Raw genomic sequence first — 13,839 nt, 5'->3', positions numbered from 1 at the left:
AGCAGCAAGTCTTGAAATCATACTCCATGTTTTCACTTTCATAACATCCTGCGGTGAGCCCCAAGAAAGGAAGTGCCTATACGTCATCTAACCAAGGATAAAGCAGCCAAAAAATGCCAGTACTGGTGACATCGTCTGGAAGCTGTAGGAATAGTAATGGGGATCTCGTTATTTGTCTGTCGCCTTAGAAAATTCATTGACTGGCGGATGAATATTTGTTTTGTGTTTTTGGAGAACAGTTTTCCCTGGGATTTTTACTCCTAAACACGTTCTGTTATAGCCACAGACACGATTTAACCAGTTTTAGAGACTTCAGAGTGTTTTCTATACACACATACTTATCATATGCATATACTATATTCCTGGCATGAGTAGCAGGACGTTGAAATGTTGCGCGATTTTTTTACAAAAAGCTGCGAAAATTCGCATCATCCCCAACAGGTTTTAAGTGTTCCCTTTATTTTTTTGAGCAGTGTAAATACCTTTGGCTGTTCTGGCTTGTTTCAAAGTCAGATGATGGGTCTACAGCTTCTGTACTACTAAAGCTGGTATCAAGGTTATCATCACTAGCAGGATAAGTCTGTAGGACACACAGTAGTCAGTGACCAGCCAACATTTGACTACTTTGCCCCCATAAATACACACTCAAACTACATACTATATTGAAGTTGTAGACTACTTGTAAACACACCAACTATGACATGGAAAGATATAGATACAGTGACTGACACTAGTTCCTTGTGCTGAGCTTGATGTTACTGCCTCTGCAGATGTTGATGGACTCTAAATAGAACACAGTCATGTCAGCCTCTGCAGTAGTTAGTTAGCTAACGTAAACTAACAAAGCTATTGTGAGCTTGCAAAGTTACAATCACATTGCCAGATAGCAGATGCTATTCGTTTGAGGCGGTGATTACGTTCCCGCATGCGGAGGCGGTGATTATTAGCGTAATCACCGCCTCAAACGAATTAGCATAACGCAGCGGACATAAATATCCCTAGAAAATGTTCCTATTCATGAAAATCACAAATGAAATATATTGAGACACAGCTTAGCCTTTTGTTAATCACACTGTCATCTCAGATTTTCAAAATATTCTTTACAGCCAATGCTAGACAAGCATTTGGGTAAGTTTATCATGGCATAATGCTATGCTATGCTCTGCTAGTAGCAGGCAACATTTTCACGAAAATAAGAAAAGCAATCAAATTAAATAATTTACCTTTGAAGAACATCGGATGTTTTCACTCAGGAGACTCCCAGTTAGATAGCAAATGGTCATTTTTTCCCAAAATATTATTTTTGTAGGTGAAATAGCTCCGTTTGTTCTTCACGTTTGGCTGAGAAATCGACCGGAAAATACGGTCACTACAACGCCAAACTCTTTTCCAAATTAGCTCCATAATATCGACAGAAACATGGCAAAAGTTGTTTAGAATCAATCCTCAATGTGTTTTTCACTTATCTATTCGATAAAATATCCACCGGGACAATTGGTTTCTCATAAGAAGCGATTGGAATAATGGCTACCTCAGTACTTTACACAAGATTTTCTGCGGGAGCCATCATGTGAGCACTTGCTCAATGTGGTCCCTTACGGCTATTCTTCAACATAAATGCGTAAAAAGACGTCACAATGTTGTAGACACCTTGGGGAATACGTAGAAAGTGTAAGCTCATTCGTAGCCCATTCACAGCCATATAAGGAGTCATTGGCATGCAGGGCTTTCAAAATATGGGGCACTTCCTGGTTGGATTTTTATCTGGGTTTCACCTGTAACATCAGTTCTGTTGCACTCACAGACAATATCTATGCAGTTTTGGAAACGTCAGTGTTTTCTATCCAAAGCTGTCAAGTATATGCATAACATAACAGCACTTCCTGGTTGGATTTTCCTCAGGTGTTCGCCTGCAATATCAGTTCTGTTATACTCACAGACAATATTTTGACAGTTTTGGAAACTTTAGAGTTTAGACTTTCTGCCACGTTTTTCGTCCAAACATCAAAATAATGCCCCCTTGTCTCAAGAAGTTCATGTTTTAGGGACTCCTGAGAAACCCAGCAAACCAGGCTGTTATCTTGTGAAACAGTGGATGTAAAGAATCTAGCTAGCTAAAGCATTTACTGCAAATTGAATGTACAATTGTGTAAGCTTGCCTTGCAATGCAGCTGAAGTAACATAGCTAGCTAACTATTTAATTGCTTATTGTGTAGTGGAGGATAAAAATAACTGTGTATGCCTATGGATGTGTAGCTAGCTACAGTATGTAGCCGATCTGTGTATGGACCCTAAAACATTAGGTTCTGAACTAATATTCATACCAATCTATGATCCTCAGCTATCATAGTTGTTGTATCAACTTCAAGTCTGAATGGCATTAATGAAGCCTATGGATAGAGTAGAATATAATAACTTTATTGTGCCAACGATGCAGATCCTATATACATGTGCTGTTGTTAATACCACGCACGAGATCTCCACATTGTAGCCTGTACATTGAATATATTCTCTGATCATGTACTCTTCCTTGGCAAATTAAGTTGCGGTTCAGGTATGAATCTCTGAGACATTCTTTTTCAGTCATATCCAATTCCAGGTGTATCACACTCTTTGAATGATGCTGTGTCTGCATGTACTACAATTATAGACTTCAACAGTGTTTACCACTCCTGCTCCTGGGACATCAATGATTACGCATTGTAACTATGCAATAGACTAGAAACATAATTTAAGTTAAGGCTGATTTGAAATTCATATATACAGAAAAAAAACGATGCATATCTAACTCCCTTCATCTGCATTAATCTGAGGACACATGATAATATTTCAATGAGATACTTAATTTCAACCAGTGGAGAATGTGAAACGCTTTATTGAAAGAAGTTCATTTATCCATGTGGTATAAATACATGCATTTTAATTCTTATGGCCAGCTGGAATGGTAACGTCCCACCTGGCCAACATCCAATGAAATTGCAGAGCGTGAAATACAAAAATACTAAATTCAAATATTTAACATTCTTGAAAATATGTGTTTATACATCAAAATAAAGCTTAACTTCTTGTTAATCCAGCCGCTGTGTCAGATTTCAAAAAGGCTTTACGGCGAAAGCACACCATGCAATTATCTGAGGACAAGCACCCCGCATACAAACACATGAAAATAATTTTTCAACCAGGCAGGTGCGACAAAAAAGCCAGAAATAGCGATATAATTAATGCACTCCAAAATGTCCCAGAAACATCACAAATGGTCCTTTTGTTCGATAATGTCCATTTATTTGGCACGTTTGATTCAGAAAGACACCGGTTTCAACTCGCCCAACATGCCTACAAACTATCCAATAAGTTACCTGTAAACTTGGTCCAAACATTTCAAACAAGGTTCCTAATCCAACCTCAGGTACCCTAAAACCTAAATAATCGATCAAATTTAAGACGGAATAAACTGTTTCTAATACCGGATAAAAACAACGTGTTCCTGTTTACACGCACCAAAATAAGAGAGTCCACTTGGAGTGACACTTACGATCAATAGGACTACTTCTTCATTTCTCGAAAGAAAAACATAGAACAATTTCTAAAGACTGCTGACATCTAGTGGAAGCCATAGGAACTGCAACCAGGTTCCTAATAATAAGGGTATCCCATATATATATATTTTTTCCCCCCTGGATGGTTTGTCCTCAGGGTTTCACCTGCCAAGTCAGTTCTGTTATTTTAACAGTTTTAGAAACTTTAGTGTTTCCTATCAGAATCTACAGATTATATGCATATCCTAACTTCTGGGCCTCAGTAACATGTAGTTTACTTTGGGCACGCTTTTCATCCAAAATACTGTCCCCTACCCAAGGTTTAATTATGATAATTGTGATGTTATATTATAAATATAAATAAGTTCAATCTGTACTTCAATGCACATATGATGTGCATCATAAAAAGAGGAAGAAAGACGAGGTGGGGAGAGAGGTGTAGAAGACAGAAAGGGAAAGAGGTAAGAGCAGAGGCAGACAGCATAAGATTAACCTCTTGAAACTAGGGGTACTATTCTCATTTTTGGAAAAATAACGTTCCCAAAGTAAACCGCCTATTTCTCAGGACCAGAAGCTAAAATATGCATATAATTGATAGCTTAGGATAGAAAACACTCTAAAGTTTCCCAAACTGTCAAAATATTGTCTGTGTCAATTTTCATGGATCAGAAACACCATAATGTTATTAAAATTAATTAAGTACCAGTCAAAGGTTTAGAAACACCTACTCATTCCAGGATTTTTCTTTATTTTTACTATTTTCCACATTGTAGAATAATAGTGAATACATCACAACTATGAAATAACACTGGTCTCCAGCATGCCCCACATTCTGTGGTAAAGAATTAGGCACTTTCCCAAGTTTACTGCAGTCTGTATTGTAGACTGCACAGTAGCCTAATAAGCAAATAAACAAATTATGTAAAAAAAAAAATATGATTAAACTACTCTTTAAAAATGCAGGTGTTGATTTAGTTATGGACCCATAACGAAATACTATGAGAATAAATATTGAAAGTTGTCTAATGATGGCAAACCATTTAGAATCCTGCAATACAGTCACATTGTACAGCGCCATATATTCCATTCCATCCTAAAGGAAACCCTGGGGGTTTTTCGTTTTTCTCTGAATAGAACATAATATGAATCCAATTAATTAAGCCACATTACTTGAAATCAATCCCATATACTATGTTATTACAAAAAAAACTCTAGTAGTGCCAATACAGAATAATATCAAAGACGCCCTCTGGTGGTAAAACTAGCATTAACAGAAAAAATGGCTGACAAAAATATAATGTGCCACAGAATGCTGCAGCAGCCAGCAAGGTGTGCCACAAATTTCAAAAGATGAACCACTGTAGTAAACAATATTGCAGAAAAAGTTGTTGCAGAGGGGCATAGTTTACAGTTAAAGTCGGAAGTTTACCTACACTTAGGTTGGAGTCATCAAAACTCGTTTTTTACCACTCCACAAATGTCTTGTTAACAAACTATAGTTTTTGCAAGTCGGTTAGAACATCTAATTTGTGCATGGTACAAGTAATTTGTCCAACAATTTTTTGGACAGACTATTTCACTTAATTCACTGTATCACAATTCCAGTGGGTCAGAAGTTTACATACACTAAGTTGACTGTGCCTTTAAACAGCTTGGAAAATTCCAGAAAATTTAGAAGCTTCTGATAGGCAAATTGACATAATTTGTGTCAATTGGAGGTGTACCTGTGGATGTATTTCAAGACCTACCTTTAAACTCATTGACTCTTTGCTTGACATCATGGGAAAATAAAAAAAAGTCATCCAAGAACTCAGAAACAAATGGTAGACCTTCACAAGACTGATTTGTCCTTGGGAGCAATTTCCAAATGCCTGAAAGTACCACGTTCATCTGTACAAATGGGAGTATGCAAGTATATACACCATGGGACCACGCAGCTGTCATACCGCTCAGGAAGGAGACACGTTCTGTCTCCTAGAGATGAACGTACTTTGCTGCAAAAAATGCAAATCAATCCCAGAACAACAGCAAAGTACCTTGTGAAGATGCTGGAGAAAACAGGTACAAAATAATCTATATCCAGAGTGACCTGAAGGATGCTACCATAAAGACAGACTACGGTTTGCAAATGCACATGGGGACAAAGATCGTACAAAGATCATACTTTTTGTCCCCATGTCCTCTGGTCTGATGAAACAAAAATCCAACTGTTTGGCCATAATGACCATCATTATGTTTGGAGGAAAACGGGGGATACTTGCAAGCCGAAGAACACCATCCAGACCATGAAGCACGGGAGTGGCAGCTTCATGTTGTGGGGGTGCTTTGCTGCAGGAGGAACTGGTGCACTTCACTAAATAGATGGCATCATGAGGGAGCAAAATTATGTGGATATATTGAAGCAACATCTCAAGACATCAGTCAGGAAGGTAGAAGCTTGGTCGCAAATTTGATTTTATCTTTATTTAATTAGGCAAGTTAGTTAACTTCTTAAACGTTGTTGGCTAAGGGCTTGTGAGTAAGCATTTCACTGCAAGGTTGTATTCGGCGCATATGACAAATGCACTTTGATTTGATTTGCTTGGTAACAGGTTTAGGCAAAGCTTTAATTGCCTCTATTCTCTCTGGTGGGTGTGACCCCCAGAAGGAATATCATGACCCAAATATTTAACGGAGCTCCAGCATAATTGCATTTTACTCTGGGAAACTTTATGACCATTTTTAGCCCAAAATATCCACAATGCCCTAATGTCATCGTGACTTATCTTTTATGATTTTGAGCAAACCAACAAATCGTCAACATACTGAAACAAAGTACTCCCTCCCGGAGCAACAAAACCCCCCATTTCTTGGGCAAAGATCGCCGGTGATTCCACGTAGCCTTGATGCATTCCCGTCCATTTCCATTTTGCCCGAGAAACTTGAACAAGAACCAGTCCTGTGACTCCTCAGCCACAGGGATTCTAAAGAAAGCTTTATCCAAATCAAATACTGACAAAAACAACTACCTGGAGGCACCTAGGATAAAATGGTAACAGTGTTAGGCACCAGGGGTGCTCTAGTATGTACAGCATTGTTTACTAGTCTAAGGTCTTGAACAGAAACATAATCAGAGGATGGTTTCCTGGCAGGTTGGTGTGCTACAAGGCGAATTCAGGGAGGGAACTAGAGCGCCTCTTTCAACTAAGGCACTATGAATGGGAATGATACCATTTTCGGCTTCCTTGCTTGTAAGGTCTGTGTGAGCTTTTAGGAATAACCACAACAGGTGCAGCTCCTTTCAAGCGTCCAATGTTGGTCTTTGATTTAGCCCACAGTTCTTCAGGCATATCTTTTAGCCAATCAATGTGTGAATTATCTTGTAATACCACAGGCATGGTTTCAATTGGAACTGGTTCTTTTCTTGGTGTTGTCATTGCAGTAGCCCAGTATGGGGACTAAAAGGTTGCTGTAGAAGCTGACAATGGTCCTTCCCCTTCCCAGGCAACCCAATAAGTTGCTTCCATCACTTTCTTCACCCAAATACCCACATCTTTCCATTGCTTTCCTGGAGCTTTTGATAAGCTACAATGGGGAACAGAGCCAGGGACTTCATACAAAGTCATCTGAGTATCCATCAACAATGCTCCAGCTGCTATGAAGTCTTCTCCTCTGTACATCCCATTCATGGTTATCCTGACTTTCTCTTTTTGTTTTGACCATCTCTGTTGGTATTCAAGGTCCTCTTCACGTAAGGGAACAGAAGCAGTACAATGTAGGTATTCAGACACTTCCCAGTTACCATGCAACGGGGAAGAGAGGGATTGCTCTCTCAGCTGCCCCTCAACATGGTGATTATTCAGGTGCCAAGCATAGTAAAAGTTAATCAGGCATGGAAAGATTTAATTTTCTCTCGAGCCACAATCCTTCAGTACAGGCAACAGATAAATTCATTTTACACATCAAATCTCTACCTAATACATTTTCTGGGCAGGTGGAGGAGTATTGGAATCGGTGTCTCCATTTGCCCTCTCCCCACTCCATGTCCAGGGGAAAAGTCAAACATTCTTCAGAGTTCCAGACAAATTCCAGATGCTCACACTGTGTGCATTGTTTTCTTTGAGGGGGAGACAGACAGGGCAGACATTTTCAACACTGAGCCCCAGTGTCGAATTTTATGTTTATTAACTAAGATATCAATTGTCAAAGTGGGTTTTGGGTTGACAAGGTGGTCGATTTTAGCAATTGACAGGTTTCTTCTTCTGTTTCTGCCTCATCCTATGGTTGGTAGCAGCCTCATCTGCCCCCTCTTCCAAATGGGTTGTTCACCTGCACACCTGTAGGTGGGGACAGCCACTCTCCTTGGCCTTCTCCTTCTGGGCAGTGTGTTGAAAGATGCCCTACCTTCCCACAGTTGTAGCAGCTCCAGTCTCTCTCTCCGTCAGCTCCAGGCCCACTCCAGGACAATTTCTTGAAATATGCCCTAATTTTCCACAGTTGTAGCACCTCCAGTCTCGTCCTCCATCAGCTCCAGCAGGGGCCCCTCAGCTTCTCCCTCTACCTCCTTGGATCCCTCGGTTGCCAGCATTTTCCGGATGTCCTCTTCCTCCTCTAGAGTAGTACATCAATTGTGCCTTCTTCATTGTTTTTCCGTCCTTCGTTTCATCTTCAACTGTCTTTCCGCATGGGTGATATAAGGCTTTACATCAGACAGTGGTTTTGTTTCCCATGCAATACAAGTTGTAGTACCACAGTCTTCAGATCTTGTCTCAGGCCTGTCACCACAGCACGGCACAATAGGCTTCTGTATAAGTCTTGATCAGGTGACCTGAGTGATGGAGGAAGACTGTCTCCATTATTTTCATGTAGTCACTCAATTTCTCATCGGTTCCCTGTTTGGTTGAATGGATATTCTGCCAGTCTGTGCGTTTGAGGAAAGCAGCCTTTATAGCGGTAAAAACTGCATCCAGCTGGTGCCCACGATCATCAACTCGTACATAACAGTCCCACATATGTTTATGGTACTTCCATTTAAATGTGAAGCAGTGGCATAGTATTTCTTCAATTTCTCTGGTGGTGGGGTTGTACAAGGAGATGTTTGCTTTTACCTCTTCCTCAAACCTCACAGTATCCTTTGCAGGGTCAATGACATCGCCCACTATTGCTTTTATTTCGTCAACATCCCACAGTTTCTCCATTTCCAAAATCTACCCTACCTGACACCCTAGACCCACTCCAATTTGCTTACCGACGCAATCGCAATCACACTGCCCTAACCAATCTGGACAAGAGGAATACCTATGTAAGAATTGTGTTCATCGACTACAGCTCAGCATTTAACACCATAGTACCCACCAAACTCGTCATTAAGCTTGAGACCCTGGGTCTCAACCCCACCTTGTGCAACTGGGTCCTGGACTTTCTGAAGGGCCGCCCCCAGGTGGTGAGGGTAGGAATCAAGATTTCCACCCTGCTGATCCTCAACACTGGGGCACCACAAGGGTGCATTCTCAGCCCTCTCCTGTACTCCCGGTTCACCCATGACTGCATGGCCATTCACGCTTCCAACTCAATCTTCAAGTTTGCAGACGACACTACAGTGGTAGGCTTGATAACCACAAATGATGAGATGGCCTACAGGGAGGACGTGGGGGTCCTCGGAGTGTGGTGTCAGGACAACACCCTCACACTCAATGTCAACAAAACAAAGGAGATGATCGTGGAGTGGAGAGGGTGGAAAGTTTTAAGTTCCTCTGCGTACACATCACGGACAAACTGAAATGGTCCAACCACACAGACAGCAGCGCCTCTTCAATCTCAGGAGGCTGAAGAAATTCGGCCTGTCACCTAAAAACACTCATAAACTTTTACAGATGCACAATCGAGGTGAGGCTGTATCACCGCTTGGTATGGCAACTGCTCCGCCCATAACCTTAAGGCTCTCCAGAGAGTTGTGAGGTCTGCACAATGCATCACTGGGGGCAAACTACCTGCCCTCCAGGACACCTACACCACCCAATGTCACAGGAAGGCCAAAAAGATCATAAAGGACAACAACCACCCGAGTCACTGCCTGTTCACCCTGCTTTCATCCAGAAGGCGAGGTCAGTACAGGTGCATCAAAGCGGGGACCGAGAGACTGAAAAACAGCTTCTATCTCAAGTTCATCAGACTGTTAAACAGCCACCACTAATATTGAGTGGCTGCTGCCAACAACTTCAATAATGGAAACATTGATGTAATAAATGTATCGGTAGCCACTTAAACAATGACACTTCATAAAATGTTTACATACCCTACATTACTCATCTCATATGTATATACTGTACTCTATACCATCTACATGTAATGTATCACTAGCCACTTTAACCTTTCTAGCGCAGGGGTTCCGCTAGCGATAGATAAACATCTTGTTAAACCTCTTGTAACTACCCATCCCGGATCCGGGAGCGTTGTCATCAACTGACACTAATTAGCATAACGTAACGGACATAAATATTACTAGAAAATATTCATATTCATGAAATCACAAGTGAAATACTGGGTTAATTTAACCAAGCTATTTGGCAGGCTTATCTCGTGAATGACTGAGTTAGCCAGCGTTACTGAACTGATTTTCAATGGTTTCTGACAGTGGCAGCTTTAGTCGCACTTGTGAAGTTAGAGGAGGCTGGATGCACATTCTGTTAACTAGCTAGCTAGCGTTAGAGTTTAACTTCTCATGACTCTCAAACCCGCATGCGGGAGCGTAACCATAGCCTTCCTTGAAAATCACAAATGAAATATATTGAGACACAGCTTAGCCTTTTGTTAATCACACTGCCATCTCAGATTTAAAAAATATGCTTTACAGCCAACGCTAGACAAGCATTTGTGTAAGTTTATCATGGCATATTGCTATGGCTAGGCTCTGCTACCAGCAGGCAACATTTTCACGAAAATAAGAAAAGCAATCAAATTAAATAATTTACCTTTGAGGAACTTCGGATGTTTTCACTTAGGAGACTCCCAGTTAGATGTTCCTTTTTTTCCAAAAATATTATTTTTGTAGGCGAAATAGCTCCGTTTGTTCTTCAGGATTTGGCTGAGAAATCGACCGGAAAATACAGTCACTACAACACCAAACTTTTTTCCAAATTAGCTCCATAATATCGACAGAAACATGGCAAACGTTGTTTAGAATCAATCCTCAAGGTGTTTTTCACATAACAATTCGATAATATATCCGTCGGGACAATTGGTTTCTCATAAGAAGCGATTGGAAAAATGGCTACTTGTGTACTTTACGCAAGATTTTCTGCGGGAGCCATCATGTGACCACTTGCTAAATGTGGTCCCTTACGGCTATTCTTCAACATAAATGCGTAAAAAGACGCTGTAGACACATTGGGGAATACGTAGAAAACGTAAGCTCATTCACAGCCATATAAGGAGTCATTGGCATGAGGCGGATTTTTATCTGGGTTTCGCCTGTAACATCAGTTCTGTTGCACTCACAGACAATATCTTTGCAGTTTTGGAAATGTCAGAGTGTTTTCTATCCAAAGCTGTCAATTATATGCATAGTCGAGCATCTTGTCGTGACAAAATATCCCGTTTAAAACGGGAACGTTTTTTATCCAAAAATGATAATACTGCCCCCTAGCTATAAAAGGTTAAATTAAATTTGATGTAGCCAAAACAGTTTAGCTAGCCCCCAACAACAAGTGCTCCCTGGGTTACGTGGATGTCTATTAAGGCAGCCTCCTTCACCTCTCTGATTCAGAGGGGTTGGGTTAAATGCTGAAGACACATTATGTTTTAATACATTCAGTTGTGCATCTGATTAGGTACTCCCTTTTACCCTCTCTATTGCAGTGGAAGATATGGACCAGGAAAGGCTATTGCTTTTGGGCGACTTTTCTATAGCCTGCAGTTAAAGAAGAACATAAAAGCAACCTTTTTCATACACTAGTAGAGGTCCTTGGGAAACGCACATACTGTAAATACATAGGTCTGTGGACGAACCATGCGACACACCAAGCTTGAGCAGTATCCGGGTCTTGCCAGGTGAATGTTGAAAGATATGTTGTGTATTTTGAAAACTGATTGATGAAAGGAATTTGTAATTCATTGTATACTTTATGTTCACATCGAGTCAAATGTGAAAGCGCAGCCCAGATGACCAATTGGCTGAACAACATCAGCTCAGGCAAACCAGGTTGTGTAGTACATGAAGGAGACCGTGATACAGAGGACTCAGTGGACCAGACAGAATGGTGGTGCTCAGGGGCTGTGTTTGACTGTGGGCGTTTGCTGTGGGTGTTTGAGTGAGAAAGACACAGAGGAGAGCCAACCAGCGAAAGCACAGCCCCCTTTATTACCGACGCATTGTGCCGACAACATCAAAGAACCATTCCAGACGGAAGTCAAGAGGACTAGTGATTAACTGCAAAGGAAAAGTAGTTGTTTGTCTGTCTACAACAACACAATTTGAAGTCATATTGGGTAGTCTCACAAGCATTAGAAACAGCATTTGATGTGGATACGGTTGGAACATCTGAGCTAGGGTGACGTCATCAATGTTTGTGGATATGTATGTAATGTATGTTAAGTTGTCTATTGTTTTTGTCGATGTATGTTTTTGTTTGTTAAATAAAAAGTAACCATCAAGTTATTCACTAAACAATATTTTCTTCAGATACATAATGTGACATCACTTTAAGACTTCTGCCAATAGTCCTCCCAACACCAGTCTACAAGATAGGCAGGAAGACATTTCGACCTAGCTTCAATGAAACCAAAAAGTCCTTCATTGACTTTTAGCTGTAAGTTTAAATAGTGGATAGGCATTGGGAGATTGATGGGGAAATTAGATGATGGCATTTTGTAAACCTTGAATGAAGGGCACATCATTCGAAAATCTGTTACGCATAACTGCACACTCTAAGACATTAGGTAGGTTTCCATCCAATTTGAGACAGATTTTCATGCAAATATTCTAAAATCTGCATGAAACAATATGCACATTTTCCCAGCAAACTGAGTTTTTGCAGATAAAAGAAGGTGCGTGATGAACATAAAAATTACTTTTGCTATTAAATTCTCATGTTCCTAATACAAAACAACAACACGATGAATTGGTTTCCATCACATTTTCAACTCTACTGATGGTTTTGTCACAAACTAATGCATTATATAGCCAAATCAAATCAAATTTGATTTGTCACATACACATGGTTAGCAGATGTTAATGCGAGTGTAGCGAATGCTTGTACTTCTAGTTCCGACAATGCAGTAATAACCAACAAGTAATCTTAGCTAACAATTCCAAAACTACTACCTTATAGACACAAGTGTAAGGGGATAAAGAATATGTAAAGAAATATATATGAATGAGTGATGGTACAGAGCTGCATAGGCAAGATACAGTAGATGGTATTGAGTGTAGTATATACATATGAGATGAGTATGTAAACAAAGTGGCATAGTTAAAGTGGCTAGTGATACATGTATTACATAAAGATGCAGTAGACGATATAGAGTACAGTATATACATATACATATGAGATTAATAATGTAGGGTATGTAAACATTATATTAGGTAGCAATGTTTAAAGTGACTAGTGATATATTTGACAGAATTTCCCATCAATTCCCATTATTAAAGTGGCTGGAGTTGAGTCAGTGTGTTGGCAGCAGCCACTCAATGTTAGTGGTGGCTGTTTAACAGTCTGATGGCCTTGAGATAGAAGCTGTTTTTCAGTCTCTCGGTCCCAGCTTTGATGCACCTGTACTGACCTCGCCTTCTGGATGATAGCGGGGTGAACAGGCAGTGGCTCGGGTGGTTGTTGTCCTTGATGATCTTTATGGCCTTCCTGTGACATCGGGTGGTGTAGGTGTCCTGGAGGGCAGGTAGTTTGCCCCCGGTGATGCGTTGTGCAGACCTCACTACCCTCTGGAGAGCCTTACGGTTGTGGGCGGAGCAGTTGCCGTACCAGGCGGTGATACAGCCCGACAGGATGCTCTCGATTGTGCATCTGTAGAAGTTTGTGAGTGCTTTAGGTGACAAGCCAAATTTCTTCAGCCTCCTGAGGTTGAAGAGGCGCTGCTGCGCCTTCTTCACGATGCTGTCTGTGTGGGTGGACCAATTCAGTTTGTCTGTGATGTGTACGCCGAGGAACATAAAACTTACTACCCTCTCCACTACTGTTCCATCGATGTGGATAGGAGGGTGTTCCCTCTGCTGTTTCCTGAAGTCCACAATCATCTCCTTAGTTTTGTTGACGTTGAGTGTGAGGTTATTTTCCTGACACCACACTCCGAGGGCCCTCACCTCCTCCCT

General features: G+C 40.8%; 1 protein-coding gene across 1 annotated transcript in view; it reads right to left on the bottom strand.

Annotated features, from left to right (window-relative positions):
- The window catches only part of LOC109888927 (phospholipid phosphatase 4), a 108,122-nt gene extending 100,019 nt beyond the window's left edge, over window positions 1-8,103 (bottom strand). Inside the window, exons 1-2 of the mRNA XM_031821686.1 lie at window positions 8,022-8,103; window positions 7,067-7,100 (exon numbers count right to left, since the gene is read on the bottom strand). Coding sequence (XP_031677546.1) covers window positions 7,067-7,100; window positions 8,022-8,103 — 116 coding nt within the window. The remainder of the gene's footprint in view (window positions 1-7,066; window positions 7,101-8,021) is intronic.
- Window positions 8,104-13,839: the final 5,736 nt, after the last annotated feature.

Source organism: Oncorhynchus kisutch, linkage group LG4, assembly GCF_002021735.2.
Source record: "Oncorhynchus kisutch isolate 150728-3 linkage group LG4, Okis_V2, whole genome shotgun sequence".
NCBI lineage: Eukaryota > Metazoa > Chordata > Actinopteri > Salmoniformes > Salmonidae > Oncorhynchus > Oncorhynchus kisutch.
Note: the sequence above shows the minus strand (reverse complement) of the source record. Positions and strands in the feature narration are given on the sequence as shown.